Source organism: Saccostrea cucullata, unplaced genomic scaffold, assembly GCF_032062105.1.
Source record: "Saccostrea cucullata isolate Sc308-1 unplaced genomic scaffold, CSIRO_AGI_Scuc_v1 ctg4445, whole genome shotgun sequence".
NCBI lineage: Eukaryota > Metazoa > Mollusca > Bivalvia > Ostreida > Ostreidae > Saccostrea > Saccostrea cuccullata.
This window is the reverse complement of record NW_026918772.1, coordinates 121,352-143,304: the sequence shown is the minus strand read 5'-3', so window position 1 is coordinate 143,304 and position 21,953 is coordinate 121,352. Positions and strand designations below refer to the sequence as shown.

The following is a 21,953-nucleotide window of genomic DNA, read 5'->3' as shown; positions in this document are numbered from 1 at the left end:
AATTAAGGTTTACTAATCGATTTGAAATTACCATTCTAAAGGGAAATGTATAAATAAATTAATGTATCTTTTAAACATTAAAAGTGCTAATCAACAGTAAAAAAAGACTGATTGTTTGTTGGTTGTTTTACAATATTGTGAGAATGTGAAATTTAGGCATTCAATTATGACATCAACATAATGATAACATTTAGCCGTGGCGACCTTTCATTGAACCTATGCTCATGGTCATTTTAAAAAGTCCCATGCATAAATTGTTCTTCTTTTGACAAGAACTTTATCTTTGATAAAATTCGTATGTTTGAACGAGAGTTGATCTCAGAGCCAAGATTAGGATACAAATGAGCTTCCACAAGGCTCACGATAGCAACAGTTATGTTTAGACATTATATGAAGTCTTTAATACGCTGCTTTAGTGATGAAAGTTTCTTCAAAGGATCTTTCTCCATTTTTCTTTCTAATTAGTGGATATTATTTCATGTTGTAATCAATTGTCTATAATTTTTTCTCTCTACTCTTGAAAGAAATACCCTGAAATATCAATTTTTCACATTATACATTTGAATTTTGCTTTTATATTATTATTTTTAATTTAATAAAATTAAAAATATAAGATTCAAAATAAAAAAAAATTATAATTGAAGAAAAGTTAATAAAAATAACTAAGATGTAATTAAAAGATGACATTAAATTATGTATCTAAGAAGATACCCTGATGCAATTCCCTTCGCTTACTTCTTTCGTAGAATCTTCTTCTTCAGTTTGGATCTTTAATATCAATAAACTTTAATGTTAATTTTTTTTTACAATTATAGAAATCCTTTATTTTAAATACTTTCTTGATCCTATTCCAACTGAAAGCACATACAATTGATTAAATTCTCTATATCGTTTACCTTATCAGATAGATTAAACATCAACATGTTATCATTCGATACATTTCTTTTCATAAATATAATAAACAATGTCATCATATGTATAATTGTACAAGGGGACGAAAAATGTATGGTTACGTGGCTCATTTTAATTAAGTCATAATCTCTGATAAAATATGAACAAAACCAGATTGAATCCACCGTATTTGTAAAAAAAAAATGACTGTTTGTTTGAGTTCGCCATCTTGTATAAAAATATCAAAAAACATTCAAACTTTCTTCCAAATTTTTTCAAATTACGGAATAGATTGATCCACTCTTCTGTTTCCCTACACTGTGCGTCCAACGAGTCGCTGACGTCGTAGTGGATCTTAGTACAGTAAGATTATATACAAGGTAAAACACGGGTAGTATAATATAAAAACGTGTCATGATCAGTACATGGTGGGATATTTTATGAATTACAGAACACAAAAAATTTTTTACATGGTTGTTGACGGAAATATATTTTTAGTTATGTATTACTTCGCTTATTTCGCAAATGTGTGAAGTCATAGTTTTGCCGTACTCGAGAAATGTAAATATGACATGTTTTTCTCATGCTCATGTCTTGTTTAACTATGCCCTGTGCAATATTGAGCTCAGCTTAACCAATCTTTATATTTTTACAGTTAATCAATAATATGACGAATTTGCATTTCGACGTTAATTTTCAAATATTAAATGATAGGATTTTTTTCAAATTAATTTTTTTGTTATTTAAGTTGTCTAAAAAAGTAAGCATTTTTCCGTCTCCAGATGCGATGTGACGAAAGAATCTTCCTTTTTCGAATTTTTAACCATATTCACACTCTGAAGTATTTTAAAAGATACAATTTCGCTGACATAAATTTTATCGATGCTGAAAAAAATCCATGATTGACCGATTAATGGGCCCAGAAACATGGAGAATCCAAACTTCACTTGGTCACTGTAAAGTTTGTTTTTTGTCACTCAATATCTCAAAAGTAAGTCTAGAAACCTATTGATATATCTGCTTTACGGTATGTGGGACATACTAAATTAGAGATATGCAAAATATGAAAAAAATGAACGACAGGTATTTTTTTCGCTTAAGGTCCTTCATCCCCTTAAATTGACCTTAAGTTATATTTGTTTTATTTATTTTATGTACAAAATACTCACTTTTGACAAGGAAGAAAACTCTTTTGTTTTCATGGACAGCGGATTACTGGTTGGTAATGTAATGAGTCTACTTCTCCAATTTTCTGAATCTCTTTTATATATTCTCTCACAAAGCGACTTTTTGATCTGAAGCATAGAATTTTATTTTGCTTATCCAGCACTTACAGTCAGCATAAGTAAACACCTCAAAATAGATTTAAATTGGTGATTATGGATACAATTTTTTTTTCTTAAAGTCATACTTAAGGAAAAAAAACGGAAATTAGCTCTTTAGAGCTTCAGTTTTTTGCTGATGTACCAGACTTTAAATAAATTTTTATCTTATCTTATAGATTTATCTTAATAATGATAATTAAATATTATCATTTTAATTTACAAAAAAATGAATTTAAATAAAAAATAAGATTTAAAATATCTACATTATTTTGTTGTTTACTGTCCTTACCTTTTTACTTAAAAGGCATTTGGAGATAAAAATGAAAAGTCCCTTAAAAGATACAAGAGTACACATCATATACTACACTAGTATCTACTTATTTAATGGTTAAGGCTGTGTTATCACCTACATGTTCACTAGTACAGTACACTTATTTATCAAATAATGCTGGCATTTTTTTTAAAATGTTAAAACATAATACATAGCAATTTTGTCAGAGATAAAATATTGTAACATTTCTCCATATCCTTTCGAAATTTATGCTAGATATTTTAAAAACGCTTCATGTCTCTCTCCGGCAGTAAATTTCCAATCCAGCTACAAACCATTTAGCATTTTCAATTTATATATTGCAATTCTAACGACAAATACCTGAAAGGAGTTTAACAAAGCAAATATATACTGAAAGACGACCACATCTTCATTAATGGACAAAAGGCCAAACAACCACGTGACACCCAGAACAGGTAACAGAGTACAGATGGACTTTATTCCGGCTGTGAAATAATATATTTTAAATATTTAAAATACCCCCTTAATTTGAGTAAAATTAGTTCGTGAAACATGGCAAATAATAGCTTTAAATTCTATGTTTTTATTTCAAATATTTATTGGCGCCGCTGCTTTACTGATAAATTATTCATTAAATATTTTCTAATTTTACCCTGTTTGAGTACACATAAATCACTATGAAATATGCACATAACATACAGTAATCATGCTCAACATTCACTGAAACAACACAACACAGTAAAAATCAGAATCAGGACAAACATGGACCTCTAAAACATCAGAGGGGTGTCATTATTTTAAATTAAAATCCAAAGTGACTTACATTATCCTGTTCTTTGTCGTATCTTGTGGGGAGAATCCAATCGAGCAAAGAGTCACTGAGAGGATAATGACAATAACAGTATTGATCTGAAATTAGTTGAATATAAAAAAAAACAAATGAAGGTAATAAACTATTAATATGCCTTCCGAGGTTAGAGCATTAGGCTTATTTTCAATTAGGATGATCAGCATCGCTTTGCAGATAAATTAAAAGCACAAGAACGATGAAATTAAAAGTAATCATAAACTCATTTCCATGGCCTTTGCTTTATCAAACATTAAATATTGTATAGCCTTATTTACATTATGAAGTAAATGAAATAAAGAGAATGTAAAATTTCTACCAGGACAATGCAAGCTACAGGTCCAACGAAACCATACAAAGCCCCACTTTCAAGTGATAACCAGCAACTGTTAAAAAGCGTTGAAACAATGAGTATTTTCTAAATACGGTTATATAAAAAATCTTTCTTTTTTTATTATCAACTATTATTTCACCTGGTCTTTGAATGATAGTCTTTGTTCATTGAATATACAACTCCAAATGTTACTGCGGTTATAAACGCTGGCATAACTAAAATAAAGTAATATTATATTTATTTAAATCCTAATAGAAACACATTCAAATATCCTAAAAACAAACAATGTAATTTTCATTTGGTTTTCTTTCTCCCAAAATAATAACGTTTTACTCACCAGTTACAATTCCCCCAGATGATTTTGCCGAAGAAATTAGCTTTACTTTGAAATGTTGTTGCTTTTGAAAATGATATTTTGATCAGTGAAATGCTACTGAAATAGTACAATCCAAGGGCCAGCATCAGAAAGAAAACAAAAAGGAACAGATACTGTAACAATGCTGTAATCACAGTACATCCGACCTGAAACATAAAGCAAGAGTTATCATAAGGTGCTTCGACTTGTTATTCCTATTTCCGTGAATGTCAATTGAAACAGCTAATAAATGACGCTTCCAACAACGACAAGTTTATCATAATTATAATTTAACTGACTAAAACCTTTTCTTTTTATCTAAGATAGAAATTGTTTTGACTGATCCTCCAAACCAGTTTGAGAGATATTTAGAAAATCCGCTAAATTAAACCCAAAATAAAATGAATAGTGGCTTGTTTTAGCTCATTATTTAATCATAACATTTTTAACATTTTATTGTCCTCAATTATCTAAAGAAATTTGAGTGAATTTTGTGCGAAGCCTGCCAATCTTTTGTTCCGAAAATTAGAATATCAACCTTTTTATTACCTGTACGTTACCTTTGTCTTTTTCATGTAATGAATACTACATAAGGCATTTTAAAATATGTGAGAGTAAATTGATTTGAAAGAAAACATTTACCCTAAAATATACGTATTAAATAAATTAATCCTGTTTTAGCTTACCTTATATTGGATCTTGTCCACTCCTATCAGAAATATCGTGTACGCCAGGGCAATACTGACACAGAGAAGTACCGTGATCTTATTGACCATTCTGCTGACGTCACATGTAATAGATCTGCAAGAGAGGGAAAACAAACTTTGGAATTATTTTGGATCATTCGGGATAAATTGAAAAATCAAAACATGACAAGATATTTGAGTAAACGTAATTAAGTTTTTCTATTTCTTACTTCCAAAGAACAATGTAAATTATGGCTGTCAGCAAAGAGAGAAACACGGATATCGAACAACCAATTATAGATATCCAACTCAACGCCTTATCTTCCTCTTGCATCTGAAGAATTGGGAATTTGCGGCTTTATATTATTTAAGAAGAGGTATGTGTTCACTGATATTATTTAATACGAGGAAATCGTTTCAATGATGTTTTAAGAACTGTTATGTTCATGTACATCATAGATTTAGATGATTACCTTTGAGTATGGTCGAACCAGTACCGCAAAATTCGTCAGATGGTTGCATTCACAGTGAAGATAAAGATCATCTGTAGATAGTAATTTACATCCTCGTGTTGACCAACCACCATCTCCGTTACTGTAACACATTATTTCACCAGACTCAAATTCGAATATTATTAAATGTGCATTAATATTGATATTTTTTTATTTTTTCCATGAGCAGTTCAATTTTTTTTCAACAATCCAACACTTACTTGAGATCAAAATCCCAAAATACACATTCTCTGATCAATTTGTGGGAATTCTAAAATAGAAATAATTAAAAAAAATGATAATAATGAAGATGATGATAATATTTTCACTTGAACATCGGAGATTTTTAATATTCAAAATGCATATGAGGAGTTTCACATACCCCGTGTTCTAAGAACTTTAAATGCAAAGAAGGGTCTAGTCTTTCTCCAAATAAAGGGTCACGGAGTGTTAATGACATGATATCAGGAGAAATATTGTATTCTGAATGTTTTTTATTTCTGAAAAAAGAATTCAATATAAGCATATTATAGCAAAAAAACATTATGTGTTAAAAATATATCTTTTTTGGAAATTTCCTACCTATTGTTGTCGTTAATCAAGTTTCCAAGTGTATTATATTTTACCGCAAGGTACGCGATATCTAAATTTTGAAATAGTATATATGTTACCCATTGGCATAGTCAAAGTTTACAGTAAAAATTGAAGCCACTAAATGACGATAGGTATGTATAGGATCTGACATTACTTTGATTAAATCGTTGAGTCTGCACAGGAAACACTAGTGATGATCCCAACATGCTACTGTTTTCAGGGAAATTTACACTTTGTTTTGCTGGAATCTTTGCAACTGTTAAAACTTATAAAAATAAAAAATAACTTTTTATAAATTTGAGCTCTCAAATGAAGCATTTTGCCGATGATAAAATAAAACAAAATCGTAAGTATTGTAAAAATGACATTGCTGGGGGTTTATGAATATTACCTATATTTGTCGTTGAGTTAAATTTCATGGTTTCGTTCTCTTTGATGGTCTCCAAGATATGCAAGCCAACCTTGTCTACCAATCTGAATATCTTATTGACTCTTGCACTTGCCTGTTGAAGCGATAAAAAAATAAATCATTAAAAATGCTTGCAAGGTTGTTTGAAATTTTCACATCAATTTCAATTTCAAAATGACAATAACCTGTTTTGTGGATGTGTTCTGCCATGCGACACTATGGTTGTCAGCAAGAAGGTTGTCAATTGTTGTCACAATCACCTAAATAGCAATATGTAAAAACTGTACATGTGGAATTACAAGGGATTGTATATTATACTTTCAATTAACGAAATGAAAAATTAAAATACCTTTCTTGGGATTGAGACATTAAATCTCCTAGAAACATTCACAATTTTATCTAAAAAGTTGATGGATCTGTCCAAATCTTCAGGAGTGGGTTCGTTTTTGATAGAAATATCTTGAAATTTCTGCAGTGCACTTTTAATCGCTAGTAGTGTTTCTTTCTCTGATAGATTTCCTCTAAGAACTGATTCAACCTAGTTTACATTAAAAAAAACCACTGAGACTTTACTTTTGTTAACGTACTTTTATCACGTTTTAACAATATAAATTTATTTGTTGCAAACATGCTTTTGTAAAGCTAGCTGCATTACTACATGGTACGCATTTGTAGATCTATACATTTATAGATTCCATTTCATCAATCTTTTCAATGTTTTGTAGACAATCCACATGTTTTTCTTGGTGTCGCAAGTCATCACAATATGAAGCTGTTGTACCTTAATGAGAAAACATAATTGAAAATTTGCTCTACTTATGAATAATTTGTAAATAAAGTACAATGTAAGTCATTGCCAAACAAGTTGATGAAACTAGAATATGAACAGTCTCGCCTTAATCATCAGTTTTATGGTCGATACAATGACCTTTTCAGCAAATAATCTGTTATTATGTCAAATGCTGACTGATGTTTTTCATACTAATTGTTAGGTCATTTTTTTTTTACAAACTAAATAAAAATGAGTACATGGCGGGAGTGATTGGTCGGCAGGGAATGACCACATCTCCTTGTATCTGATGTTTTAATGGTCCGAATTTGCTCTGGTCCTGATCTGCATTGTTTAAATGTCCAGTTAAGCTTGAATATTTTTTTTGTTATTTTCATAAATTTCATAATTATACTCATTTTATGTGTTTATGTTTATGTACAGGTACATTAGAAACACTGTTACATTTATTTCATTCCAGATAATGGATTCATTTAAAGCTTAATTCTTTTCCAATGTCTAAAGTATTTGAATAATTGACAACTGAACTTTTTCGTTTCTAGATTTTTCATGGTACCTGATCCCACCTCTGATGTTTGCTCTGCTTGTGCTTTACATTGCTTTGAATAAACTTTTTTGTCTTGAATACTAGTTGTTTGTTATCTTTATTTTTTTCAATGAACAATTAATTCTAGTAAGTAGCGATTACAATTACAATTACAGGTAATCATTAGTCATTACCTATCCGTTCTATAGTTGTCTCTTTTGATGTTGTTGTTGTTATTGTTGTTGGTTGTTCACTTATTCCTGACAAAATGCTTGTTCTAGTCTCCGATTTCTCTAATAACAAAGAACATTTATGGTGTTATTTGGCCAAGTTGAAAGAAAAGATACATTATTTATATTAATAATTACATGTTAAATATTAGCTACATGTATACAGAGGATTGGGGACTACAGAAGTCGAGGAACACGATATAAAAATACATCGTTACACTCGCGTATGATCATTCTCATTAGAAAGATTACACATAGGAAATTTCCCCTTTGATTTATCAAAATCTAATTATTTCAAATGTTTTTATAGTCCAAGTTATATTTTTTTTAATTTGATGTAAATTCAATCATAGAAATCTTGTATATAAACATTCAAAAAGTTTTAACACAAAAATTAATCTTATCGTTGTCTTAGAATAACCGTTTAACTGGGTAAGACGAAGAAAAGAAATACAAAATATACCAAGGTGACATCTTAATATTCGTATAGATGAGTCTTGTAATCTCCTTATGCTCAACTTAACGTAGAACCTACGTCGTATGGCATCATGTGTTTAACTTGTGCTAGAACCATTATGACTTCATAATCAATTTATTATTACTATTTCCCGTACTTTACAGTTTAAATAGAAATTGAAGAAAATTAGTAAAGCATATTGAAATTCGTGGAATTCATTTTAAAATCATGCTAAAATATTCTTAATACCTAAAATGAATTTATATATTTTTAATTATAAAGCAAAATGACTTAATACGATTCTCAAATTAGAGAAACCTGTAGGCACCTTTCATTTATTATTATAGATCTTGACCTAAAGTGAACAAATTCATTCTCATGTAATGAAATTACATTGTGATAGCTCGTGAATGGTATGCAGCTATTTTGATGAGATGCAAAATCCTATAATTTAAATCTTCAGTTGCCAACTAAAGAGTATCACTAATATCTTGATAAATGTGTCCTGGGTCAAAGATATGTTGAATATTGTATATAATTGTTTGATGTCTATCATGAAATGCATGCCACTTCATAGTTATTTGTTAATTATGTATTAATTATTTTTTTATTAATATGGTTGGTGTTTAATTACAAACTGTCTATCCAATATGATCTGTTTGAATAGAAAAATACAATTTTTGATAAATATTAACATTGTAAATCTGAAAGTAACCCCAAAAAGTCATTTGTTAATTAAATCCTGCGTAAGTGCAAAAAGGTCAAGAATGTAAATAACCTATTTCTCGTTAGTTTGAAGGGGAAAAGTAAATACCCTTAAAAAGACTGAGAATGTGTAGTCGTAGTGTGTAATTACCATTGCATGTTTCACAGGCTGCACTGCATTTAATAACAAGGAAACATATAATGTGCTTTTGACTGATTGATAAGCGAGTGCTAATTTATCATTTTGAAAAGTTTGAAAATATTGTGACCAAGACTTTTCCGACATAGGTTCTACCTTACGGAAGTTTTGAACGTAAAGAAAGCAACTTCTGTAAACTTACTTTTATTCGTGATTGACCGGGGTTTAACTAGTTCACAACGATTAATTTTCGCGATCAAACATTTTTTGATCTGTTGTAAATAGACATATAGACTATAAGTACAGGTTCGCGGAGAGAAATTTATGCGATGAATAAGCTCTCACGAATTTCGCTAAAAATTTCGCAGGGGAATAAAAGTTGGTTTACAGTATACAGCTGCAACTCATGGGTCCAATATATCTTTGTGTTGATAAAAAAATCCTTTATTTGTATACATTGTATAAAAATACTGTCACTCACTCTGACAAATGTATCCGCCATAGATGGCGCTGTCACAAGAGATGTCATTCCAATGATATATATCATTTCTATACCACATTTGTAAACAATCCTCAACTCCTCCAGAGTCATTCGGCTCCTCTGAAGGGAGAAAAAAATTATATTAGATGAACAAATCAAAGAGAATATCTACATGTATAAAACCATTCCAAATTTCTATTTTAGCGTCCGCGTGTGCCTTGGGTTTCAGGTCATTCATCCATGAATTTACCTATCCTACAGTAATTTTTTACTAAATCCAAGAAAATTGTCTTATCTTTAAAGAGATTTTTTATATAGTTTTATATTTTTGCAAAAAAGACACTAATAAGCATTTGTTAAAAGCGATGCTTTTTGGGAGTTGAACTATGTTCAATCTCCCATGGTCATCACGCATTTAACATGCGCAGTCATTTGTGTTGATTATATAGAGCTGAAAGCGAGTCTACTGTGTCGACCGATTTACTCCGATGATATTTAATAGAAAACACGCATAAACATCCGCCACAAAGAGTCCATGTTATTTTCTCTTGAAATGATCTAATTTTTATGATTTGAAATGTAAATAAATGTAATGATAAAGTAATCTTATTTTAAATATTATACTTCATTCATAGTAAAACAAAATTATAAAGAACCTCAAAAGTTTTTCGTAATGGAACTCATTTTTAGTGTTGCGTCATACACTGAAAGAGATACGAACGACAATTCTAAATACTGACGGCAAGCGGTAAATGAAGCTTGTCTTCCCGATGCCCGACGGTACCGGATTTTTAGCAATTTCTTTTTTACCGGTGCACAGAAATTATTCAAACTTTTCATGAACATTTTCTTGGTTTAAATGAATTCATTAATGCATAAAAACCTTAGGAAACATGCGTATTTATTACTAAATCAGCAGTGTCACCTGCCAAAAACTGTAAATCTAGTACTCTGTTATAAATGTTAAAACCAAAAACAGACACCTATGTTTTCGTAAAATCGCGATTTAAGCAAAACAAAATGAAGTATATTTTTTTGATAAAAGGAAAACCTAATTTACATAACAGATAATTTGTGCGCACACAAACTCTCACACATACCACTGTTTTATGTCTGGTCATTAAATATTTGTTTTTTTAACTTGGTATTGCTTTTTTCTTCACAATATTAAAAAGATGAAGTTCTGACGTACTACATGCATAATGTACTACATGCATAATTTAATTGAAATACATTTATTTTCACAGAGAAGTTTTATATAACAAACCTATTATATGTCTCTGGAAATAATAACATTGTTCACTCACTTAACTCCCGATCAAAGATTTTATTTTAAACACCATGTTCAACTCCCATGATTGCTTTAAGTATTTTGATTATTCATTGGTACAACTAAAAGGGGTATAAAATAACTTAAAATACTTAAAATCTGCCCGGAAATCTAGGAAGTAAACCCCACAGGAATATTTTCATAAAGAAATTAATAATTTTCTAGAAACTATTGACCTTTCTGTATATAGATTCTCGCTTAAGCAAATTGGATGCAAAAATACACAGTATTCTTCGGGTGTTAGAAGAAAACCAATTTTGACAGATTTTTAAATTCGTAAGACAATTATTTGTCATGTAAGTTCTTTCAAATTCATCAATTCATCTGTCCATTTATTACATTCTCTAGAAAAAATTCATATTTTTATATATAATGAAAAATAAAGAACCTAAACAAGACTAAAATATCAAACTAGTGTGTCTCAATTACTGCATGTGTTGCCTGTATTACTGTAACAGTTTCATTAGGATGTAAATAAATGTAAGAGTAGAAACCTACTTATACTTAGCGTTATATTTCATGCATTCACGTCTTTGCCTGCCGTAAAATACATCTCTATAAATAATAAGTCTGGGTTAGAATCTAAGGGTAAAAAAAATATGATCTCCAACTAACAAACTTATTGAGATAATGATAATGATATTTGATTTTACCAAAAAAACCCCAGATTTTTTAAACAATCCTGAAAATACAATATATTCATAATCCATGTTTTACTGCAATTATCAATATTAGTCTCCTCTAAGACTCAATTATGGATATACATGCACACAGGGCTAAATTAGGTTGCATAATAACAAATTTGAGCGAAATCAATTGTAATTTTTTATCACATCACAGCCATTTAACTTTTTCAATTTGTCAAATATTGTAAATCCCATTTTATTCGCAAGAACTCTATATTCGCGTAATTACCAGAGACAATGGGTTAGTGAAAGATTTAAAGAGCAAAACCCATAATTCGTGAAAATTTTGTCTCACTTATTATAGGATTAAACGTTCTTTTTTCAGAATTTATCGATGTGTAAACTCTGCCGTTTTGCTCACAAATTGAATAAAAGTTCGAAGCACTTTTATGTAAGTTTGTGAGTAAAAAGGCAGAGTTTACACATCGATAAATTCTGAAAAAAGAACGTTTAATTCTTATAATTCCAATTACGAAGTTTTTAAATTATTAAAATTATTTCCCTTTGAGGCCGCCATACAATCCGTTATTTTGTACGGCGTAGGAATACTTTAATGCCACCGATGCCACAAAGAAACGTGTACAAGATGAATATCGATAAAATCCAACTTAAATTGTCAAAACAATCAATAAATAAACTTATAAAAATTCATTGAATGTTGTTTAAGTCAACAAATATCGTAAATACGCGTATTCTCCAGAATAATTCGTCCTTGACCATGGCCATGTTGACGTCATGACGAAAGTTGAAGACCGACGACGTCCTCGATTTGCTCTGGTTCGTTCAAAGATTTAGGGAGAATATGGGATCTGTAGGATGTAAACATATGAATTTGATGCCAGAAAGGCAAGAGTCTGAGGTACGTTTCTTTTCCCTATCACAACGATACCAACTGAGCTGATATGGAACGTCGAGAAAATGACAGCATGATCAGCGAGTTTTTAAAATTCACACTCGTGATGCGACAGTGACATAAACATAATATTCCCGTCTGTCAGTCCTTTTTTATTCATTCGATCATTCATTTATTTTTTATTTCAAGTTTCTTGTAGCTAAAACGGACTAGAAGTATCTGTTTTCATTGTTTTTACAACAGTCAAGAAAGTAGTTCTGATTGAAGAATTCATCGATGTGTAAACTTTTTCTTGAATTTGTTTTCGTCCAATCAGAACACAGGGAATCGATAAATAAAATTAAGATTGGAATTATAACGAGTTAATGACATTTTGCAAAAAAAGTCACAAATTCAGTGATCTATAGTATTGCAAATTATCATCTTTAATGACCAAGATTTGTTCTTAAAAATGAATAAAATGAAAGGAAAAGGGTAACCTTTAAGATGTTAGATCAGGTGCCTAAGATGGTTAAGAAACCCCTGTTACCAGGTCAAAACCACAGTGAATGCTATGCCGCTACAGTCCGATGTTAATAACGATAACTCATTCCCTGATCTTGTTTAGAGGAGGTCTAGGGTGTCTAAATGGTTAACCCCCTTCCCCACAATCACGCATTTTAACGCATATACCGTTGCCCCACAATCACGCATTTTAACGCATATACTTTTGCCCCACAATAACGCACTTTAACGCACATTGCGATTTTTGACGTTTACTGCTCTGATACCGCGTTACATGTACTTTTAAATGGTATGACAATAAATGATGAGATATTTTTTTAATTTTATCCTAATATATTTAGCAAATAAAAATATTTTCCTCGTTTAAATATGTCCGAGTCGTACGATTTATTAGACGAAACTTGGAATGCAAGACAAATTAAGAAAGTCTTTCTTTTGACACTAAATAAGCCCACCACTTGAACCACTGGGTTAATGATGTAGGTGTCCCCCAATACTGTGTGTGAAGGAACCTATGATCCAGAATTTATCAAATTCTACAAATGAATTTTTTATGTAAATATTTGATAAATGTGTGTGGAGAAATCGACGGAAGGACCGGATAAAATTACAAAACAAAAAAAAAATTAAGTTAATTCATACTCATAGAGCTGAAGAGAAAAGAGGTTTTGTTCATAGAATAAAGCTTTGTTTCAATTTACAATTAATCTTATTTCTTGTTCAATTTAAATTCCAATTCGTAAAAATACAATTTTATGGTTTCCGTCTTACACAATAATAAAAAAAATATACATACACAATTGGAAAGGAAAAAAAACAACTAGCCTAAATAACCGATAAAATAATGTTGAAAAATATGTAGGTTAATTTAAATTTGTATGATTTCTTTATTAAGTCAACGTTTGCAATATTCGTAAAAAAATGTTACACTTTCTCGTATGTATTGATTTTTAAAAATATACGTATACACAATAAAACAAGGTATTCAGGAAAATTTTATGCAAGTAAACTACATACTTTATTTGATATTTTAAAAACGGGGCTGGACAAACAACAAGTCTGTGAGACAATGCTCGCTAGTAATTCCCCGCTCTGATGTGAAAATGCACTGATATTGTAATTAAAATTTACACAAGTTCAGTTACGGGCATGTGCACGGACAAATAAGAAGTTGACATCAGATTCACACGGAAATAAATCTCATCATATGGCATGCCACAACAAAGTATGTGATAAAATTATAAGCATCTGCAATATAAATACACGTGTAGTTGCTGGAAAAAATGCCACGGAAATGTGTAATGTATTGTACATGTTGTACGACAGGCGCACGGATAAACAGGCAGTTAACATCGATTTAAAAAAACAGATCCTACGATAAAAGGCATGCCTCAGTGAAGAATGATATAAAATTTCAGACATCTGTGATGAGTAGTTGCTGCGAAAACTGCGATCAAGACTTTGTTACGGACAGACATACAAACAGCTATAGAGACGGACAATCACTCTAGGTAAAACCGTTTACCCCTTCCCCTTCCGCGGCTTCGGAGCGGTTGTTTAATTAAAAGATGTGTCTACTGATTAGTCCCTTAGGAATATTCCTTGATCCACCTTGAGTACGTTTATATTGTCAGTATATTTAAAGATAGTCACTTATCTGCTTTTGCATGTAGTTTAAGAATATATATATATATGTATGGATGCATTTACTCTGTGGTTTCAAGTTTCTCAACACTGCATACACTAGAAATGATAATTTAAGAAAAACTTAATAGAGTAAACTTTCCATAAAAAGACAACGATGTGGTCCGATGTGATTCTTCCACCAGCTATATGTTTATGTTATACATAGGCGTTGGAAGCAAATTGAAAGTTTGGGGATGGGTGCTAATTAAAAGGGGGGCTAAACCAACAATATAGGTAAACCCAATTTTCAATACCTATACATGTATTACATGTATGTATATATTTGCAAAAAAGTGGAGAGGGGGGGGGGGCTAAGCCCCCCTAAACCTCCCCCGGTTCCGACACCTATGTTATATACAGATAAAAACCATTTGACATCCACCTTGTGAATGGACTGTCAACTCATGACTGTATTCAAAGGATAGTGCAGAGATACATGTATGAGGAACAATGCATTTAGGCGCTAAAAACTCCATTTTGATGGGGGGGGGGGGGGGGGGGAGGCGTTCAACATCTTTGACCAATAGCAATCTCGATTATTTCCTAAATCTATCTCCGGAATTACCGGTATTTTCAGAATTTCTAGCAATATTTTCTTCCATCAACAGCTTGTTATATAGAAGGACTGATTAGAAATTATGTACATGTACTTCATTTATGTTATCTCAGGAATTATGCTCAATAATTCCGACTTTTTTTCTGTGTTTTCGGGGTTTTTTTGGGGAGTGAGTTTTATGTCTACCAAGTTTATGAATAATAGTTAAGTAAAAGAAAATCAAATACGTATACACTTCAATTATATTATGTCAGCAATTGCACTTTTTCCAAGACACATGATACTGATCACAAATTAAACATGGTTTTCTTTAAAAACGAAGCAAAGCTTATACATTTATTATTTTGATGTCATTGATTACCTGAAATTTACTCTTTCATAAATGTCGGAAAATTAAATTTAACTATAAATTTCCAATAAACTATGAAATATCGGAATGAAAAAGTAGTAGGAATATATTTTTTTCTTTATTACTGAAATAAAATGCAGTCAAATTATTGAGATAATCTGTTTATTCTCCATACTGATTTATATGAACATTTATTTCGGTCAGAATTGCATATCTTTTACAAACACAATCAATTTTTTTTTATGCCGTTAACTTCTATATTCTAATAATATGATGATCATAGGGATAACCGAGAAATTACAAAAGTATAGATGTTGAAAAAGCTGTATATCTATATACTAGTAACCAAATCTTGATAGATCCTTAGTGATTGATTAAATTTCATTGTATATACTATGTTTCTCAATCTGACTTTATTTTCCGCAAGTTTTTTTTTTAGATACACTATTCTTTATCTATAAGTGGACAGGTTTTCGTCTACATCGACTCTGCATGTTCATAAAATTCATTGCGTTCAATCGGATAATGAAGGCAAAATGTATTCTTTTGAAAACCTTTGGAAAAATTGTGGAAATACCTACTATATTAATTTCTCAATACATGTAACTACAGCTACAATTTATACATTTCCAAAGAAATCTTTTTTAGGAGTACTCCTTGATTTGCTCCACAAATAATCGGAATACTTCGGGCACCAGCGGGCAATATGTCGAGCACTGACCGCTACGTCCGAGAAGTTCTTGGCTTCTTTTCTAAGCTATTAAATTGTTTTTAAAAATGTGTTAAAATTCCATTCATGAGAAAAGAAATATGATGTTGCATTTCAATTTTTGGGGTTTTTAAATTTTTTTATTTATTTATTTATTTTTTGAAAATTCACCTTCAGTCAATATTTTTTTTCTTTATTTTATCAGACATGGCTATTAGTAATAAGCATGTGGGTGTAAAGATTCTTCAATTTTTGCTAGTTAAGGGTTTCTGATCTGCTTTAACATCTCTACCATAGTAGACTTCGGTTTAGGTTCCCTGCAAGTTTTGATGGAAGAGTGGGGGGGGGGGGGGGGATGAGTGTCGTTCTTTAACAGGAGCATAAAATGACACCTTGGCTGAAAAATCAAATAATTTTTTTCATTGTTAAGACAAGAAATTAAGTTTGTAACATTCCACATGAAAAAATTATTGAAACAAAATTAAAAGGGTTAATTAATCACCACCAATACGTGAATTCAACATTAAAGATGGTTGCATAAATATTTTGGCGAATTAAACGACAATCATTGCTACATAAACCGTGTAAATATTCATCTTCAAAACCACTTCTTTTCAGCACGTAATGGCAAATGCGCTGTGGGGAAAAGGATAACGTCATCAAAAAGTAACAAATGTAATGCTACTATTACGTCACAGTCGGCGCGATAGGCAAAGAGTTATAGCAAGTCAGTTTTTCCCATGTGTTCCTTGCTGTCAGTAGTTTTCTGTGGTTTTAAAACTTTTACACAAATGTTAAACTCATTTTCCATGTAGGTACGGACTCTGTTAATTACATATAAATCGAATTTTAATTAAATTATGAAGTGAAATCTAACCCACTTTCAAAATTTTAGCGTGATTGAATTTTAATACTTGATCGTTCTTTTTTTGTGCCTAGTAACATAAATAAGATAACATTATGTTGCATTCATTTGTTGAAATATATATTTACGAGATACTGTAAACCAAGTATTATACGCGTGCGATAAATATCCGCGAGTTCCGCGAGTAACCTCTGCTCGCGGATATTTATCGTCGCGAACCAGTTGTTCGTTTTCCCATGTTATGATTAGAGTTATTTACCCTTTTTTGAATACCGATCCCGACGGTTCAACAAGTAATCACGGAAGAACTTTAGTGTTCTAGAAGCAGTTGAAATTTAATTACAAACATTCAGAAAAAAGATATAAACGAATGGCAAATCTAAAACTATTTGTCTAAAAATGATTAAAATGTCAATAATTATTTCAGCTTGTGTTATTATTGTTCATTATTTTAAGGACGAGTTAGAGATAGCCTGGTTAATTACGACTAATTATGGCCCAGTCCTGCTCTGTCCCAACCATTTATAATAATTGCCCTTTGGCTATGTAGATCTTGTAAAGCGTCAATTACCCAATTAGCATGAGGTACTTTTACACTTGAGAGTTTGAAATCAACTTTAATTTCCTCGATTTTTTCCTGATTTTCATTCGAGCGTCGTGAATAATGCGTAAGAAGTATACTCATGGTAACATTTTACCTACTTTAGGTGCGGATATAAGATTTTAAATGGACGCAATGCACAGAATGTCTTGAATGATAATGCGTAAGCAGTACTCACGGTAGAATTTTACCTAGTTTATGGGCGGATATAAATTTTTAATTTGATACCAAAAATATATGTGGAGATAAAAAAAAAATATGACCACTTGTTCGCGGAAATAAATCGTCGCGGATTAGTTCTCTAGCGGTCAGTCGCGAATAAAAAATGACGCGTACAATAATTGGTTTACAGTATAGGAACACAAAAATGCACGAACGAAATAGTTACTTTGTTTTTTTTCCTAACAATCGTCAAAGAGAGTTAAATATCTTGAATATTGTCTGTTCCCGATTCTTTGACCCCGTTATTTCAGGTAGAGTGGGGACATTCTCCTTCTTTTGGTAAACACTTTTATATACAAAACAATGTAACACTGTGTACGAAACCCCTTTGTGTACATAACGACTCCAACTGAAGCAGTCTGTATGCTATTCCTATGAAAGATAACCCCATAAATCTGCACTTAGTTGGTCTTTTTGCACTGTTCATAAAACACAATATCGTATACAGGAACATTTTTAATGATTTACTTAGAGTAAATCTAGGAAATAATCTTTTTTGGTTATTTCATGCACTTATAAATCTACCTATCAATTATTTTATACTATATGTGCAACTTGAAAAATTAGTGGATGGACCTATTTTGATAAAGTAGACAAACTATTCCTTAGTCTAACTGAATACAGAACAAAGTTTTAACAATTGATATGAAACATGTAAGTCAAATTATTAGTGAGTGTATTGAGTGTTTTCCTATTTATAGAGACTTAATAAACCCAGGAAGTGATTTCAGATATAAGTTATTGCAAAACATGTTAATCTATTTCAATCTTGTTTCCTTGTTTACGAAATGAACGGAGATTTAACAATCTACTTATACTTTATCTTTTCTCTGTCTTAATTTTACGTTAGTTAGATTTAAAAGGAAATAAAGTGTATCGGAATTTAGAATATAAAAATAATAAAATAAGATGGAAATTAACTTGACAAATGTCAGTGTCTTTCATTCAGGCATCCTATTCCAAAAATAAAGAAAAGTTATTTAAAATAAAAGTAAAATAAAGTTTATCGAGAAAAGCAAACAGCCCTAAAAATTATTCATGCATATTTTTGGTCAATATAATATATGTGAATTATAAACACATCCTGGAGTTTTTATATTTTCGAAATCGAAAGGAAAATAATTTTTGTTTCACAAATTCACGACCTGTTTTAAAAGCAAAAATATATACCTATGAAATAGAAGGTTATTAGTGGGTAGAGCGTCTGTCTAGAGTCGCAAAGCAAGAAGCTTAAGTTGATCTTTACATCGCGGATCGAATCCCACTGTGGTACGTAGGGACTGTTCCATCGCATGAGACCATTTAAACTGAGATTCAGTGTCGCAGTAAGTACTGTCACGAAAATGACTCCTACTGCTCAACTGCCGTGAGTTCCGAGTGTACGCCAAAATATGCAGCCCTCCACCGGCAAGTGGTGGTGTCTCCATAAGAATGAGAAATTATCGAGAAGGACGTCAAACAACAAACATTAGATTTTAAAACAAGATAAGAAAGTTTGTCGTTACAAAAAATGATTCCGAGTTCCTTTGTCACTTTACCGTGAATGTAATCAGATAAAATCATAGATTTATAAATGCACATTTCTCTATGGCACCTAATCCCTCTAATGTTTATGATGTGTGTTCGCGAATTTGTACTGTTTAAATGAATTTTGTACTTGAGAACTCTTCGATATCTTCAGATCTCATGCAATATAAGAAGTTATCAGATTTATAGTTTTGGAATATATTGAAATTGGAATATAAGTTCAAAGTCATTTTGATTGCTTGGATAATTAAAAATATTTAAAACACAAATGATATTGATATTTTCCATGGAAAATTTATAAAAAAGAAATTACGTGGAGCCCAATGTTTCTGGTTCATCTGAGTACCATCTACCCATGTCCAGTTTCCAGAGGGTGAATTCATACCTCCAATGAAGTAGGTCAAATTTTCATTTAGATTCCCTGGAAAAAGATCTCTCTACAATAATTCTAACTCTTCACTACAAACATAATTATGCTGATTCATCTGTACGTTTTTTGTAGATAATGGATTTGTACTCACTGAGTGTACAGTTTTCACTGATGACGGTGGCTAGAGCTCCTCCTGCTTCTTCACATTCCCCGGCAGCCTTCTTCCAATTGCCCCATTTCTCCTCAAACAGATATGATTGTTCATTCTCTGAACAGGGATTCCATAAGCAGAAGATTTTGGAAACTTAAACAATAAAAGACTAATTAATTAATGAATCAAATTCACAGAGCTAGATAGTACCAAAAGAAAAGAGATAAAAAAGGTAAAGTTTATGAAAATACATACCTAGGAAACAGAATGAAAACGCAAGTATGATTTTAAACATGCTATCGTGATGAACAGACACAAATAAGGAAGTAGCGGGGCTAGAATGGATTGTTTCTTTTTCACGTTATGACTAAGGAGAGAAATATACGCACATATAATTCATATATTGTCCTTTTTTTTTACATTTAAAAGTTGTTGTTTTCTAAGCAATGCGCATATCTTTTTATTATATCATGTAAATAATTTCTTTCATATCCAATAGCAATAAAACATATTTACGTTGAGCTTTCAAAGCAGTACATTTAGCAGTAGAACTTCTCTCTCTCTCTCTCCCCCTCTCTCTCTCTCTCTCTCTCTCTCTCTCTCTCTCTCTCTGTGGGATCAATTTTACTCAAAATGTATGTAATAGAAGTTTTAGATTTTTTTTTAAAAAAAAAGCTTATTTTCTTCTTTTTTATAGTTCAGTGAAAATAAATTTGGATTTTTATCTTAATATAAAAATTTAAAAAAAAAAACAACTTTATGTTGTCAATTGTCCCTCGCTCATTTTTTTTTTCACTTTTCAGCTATTTATCCAAAAACTCAAAACACCAGTGACGGACCTGGGATTACATCAGAGAAGACAAAATATGTGTATTATGTAAAAATACTAATGAACTGTATAACAGAACATTTATCAAAGACCTATATATAATAAACAAATGCTAAGTATTTAAGTTTAATGTTTTATTCGAGTTGGCAGGTATTGTCCACAGTGGTCTACACAACAGTGGGGCAGCCGGCAAAATGGCATACCCCCAACATCAACATAAGTTGTGCCCTCCCTGACGGGAAAAGTAGCACGCTGGGTTGACCTCATTCGTGCTACGGACACATTTCAACACAAATTGTCTTTTAATTATATTATTTTGCTTTAGATTTACATTATATAAGATATAATTTTCAAAGTCAACATCACATATATCAACATCAATCATCACTTATATCAACATCAACCACAAAAAGTCAACAAAATCAACAGTTCAATGGTTAAATTGAAGGTGACGATTTCGCCAATACGACCACTGTGAAGTATAGCTACTGTCTTTTCCCGAACTCCTTGAAATCATGGATAAATCGCCAAGTTGACGCCTGTCATGCATGGTATTAGGTCAGAGATCATTCCAAAGGTCCTAGAAAACGGAAATAGCGGGCAATCCCGATCAGCACCGTCAGTCTCCTTCAACGAAATCTCTTAATACCTGAAAAGACAAAAACAAAACCACACAGCAGAAAAAGATTCTCAATAACATTTCCATAACTTTAATTAATTGGCTATACCTAACCCATGTAAAACAATGTATACGTAAATTAAACAAACAAAAGGAGAAAGAGTAATACTTAACACCTAGCTCAAGGGTTGAGGTGGGAGGGTATTTCATAATACAGAAAAATAAATCGGATACTTTCATCACCCACCTTTCACTTTCATTGATGCATAGAAAAGGGGAGATAACCCGTAAACCTAGTAACTACGTACTGACACTGCATGGATGGATAAATAAATTCCGGCTTATCTCATTTATTTAATTTTTCACAAAAAGGAGGTGAATGATGACATATAATCAAAGGATATATAGAGCTTAGATAACGACGCATATTATGAGATGAACTCAAATATGCGGTATTATCAAAGACCTATATATAATAAACAAATGCTAAGTATTTAAGTTTAATGTTTTATTCGAGTTGGCAGGTATTGTCCACAGTGGTCTA

General features: G+C 31.3%; 2 protein-coding genes across 3 annotated transcripts in view; both read right to left on the bottom strand.

The window, feature by feature from the left end:
• Positions 1-281: 281 nt before the first annotated feature.
• Positions 282-21,953, bottom strand: part of LOC134270832 (adhesion G protein-coupled receptor L3-like) — a 115,987-nt gene continuing 94,315 nt past the window's right edge. The window contains exons 18-20 of the mRNA XM_062753081.1: positions 2,061-2,186; positions 712-768; positions 282-531 (exon numbers count right to left, since the gene is read on the bottom strand). Coding sequence (XP_062609065.1) covers positions 496-531; positions 712-768; positions 2,061-2,186 — 219 coding nt within the window. The 3' untranslated portion in view covers positions 282-495. The remainder of the gene's footprint in view (positions 532-711; positions 769-2,060; positions 2,187-21,953) is intronic.
• On the bottom strand, positions 3,314-20,341 carry LOC134270815 (adhesion G protein-coupled receptor L3-like). Of its 2 annotated transcripts, XM_062753064.1 has the most exons (20): positions 20,217-20,341; positions 19,962-20,114; positions 19,754-19,861; positions 9,553-9,672; positions 7,735-7,833; positions 6,921-7,005; positions 6,574-6,763; positions 6,410-6,484; positions 6,207-6,318; positions 5,970-6,080; positions 5,804-5,864; positions 5,604-5,721; positions 5,443-5,492; positions 5,204-5,324; positions 4,961-5,064; positions 4,731-4,845; positions 4,027-4,211; positions 3,829-3,904; positions 3,675-3,741; positions 3,314-3,417 (listed from the first exon to the last, which is right to left on the bottom strand). In XM_062753064.1, exons 1-19 carry the CDS (start codon positions 20,254-20,256, stop codon positions 3,724-3,726), a joined length of 1,941 nt encoding a protein of 646 aa, XP_062609048.1. In that variant the 5' UTR covers positions 20,257-20,341; the 3' UTR covers positions 3,314-3,417; positions 3,675-3,723. The 2 variants fall into 2 exon arrangements, with proteins under 2 accessions (XP_062609048.1, XP_062609055.1); XM_062753071.1 differs by lacking the exon at positions 7,735-7,833 and having other exon boundaries at positions 3,315-3,417.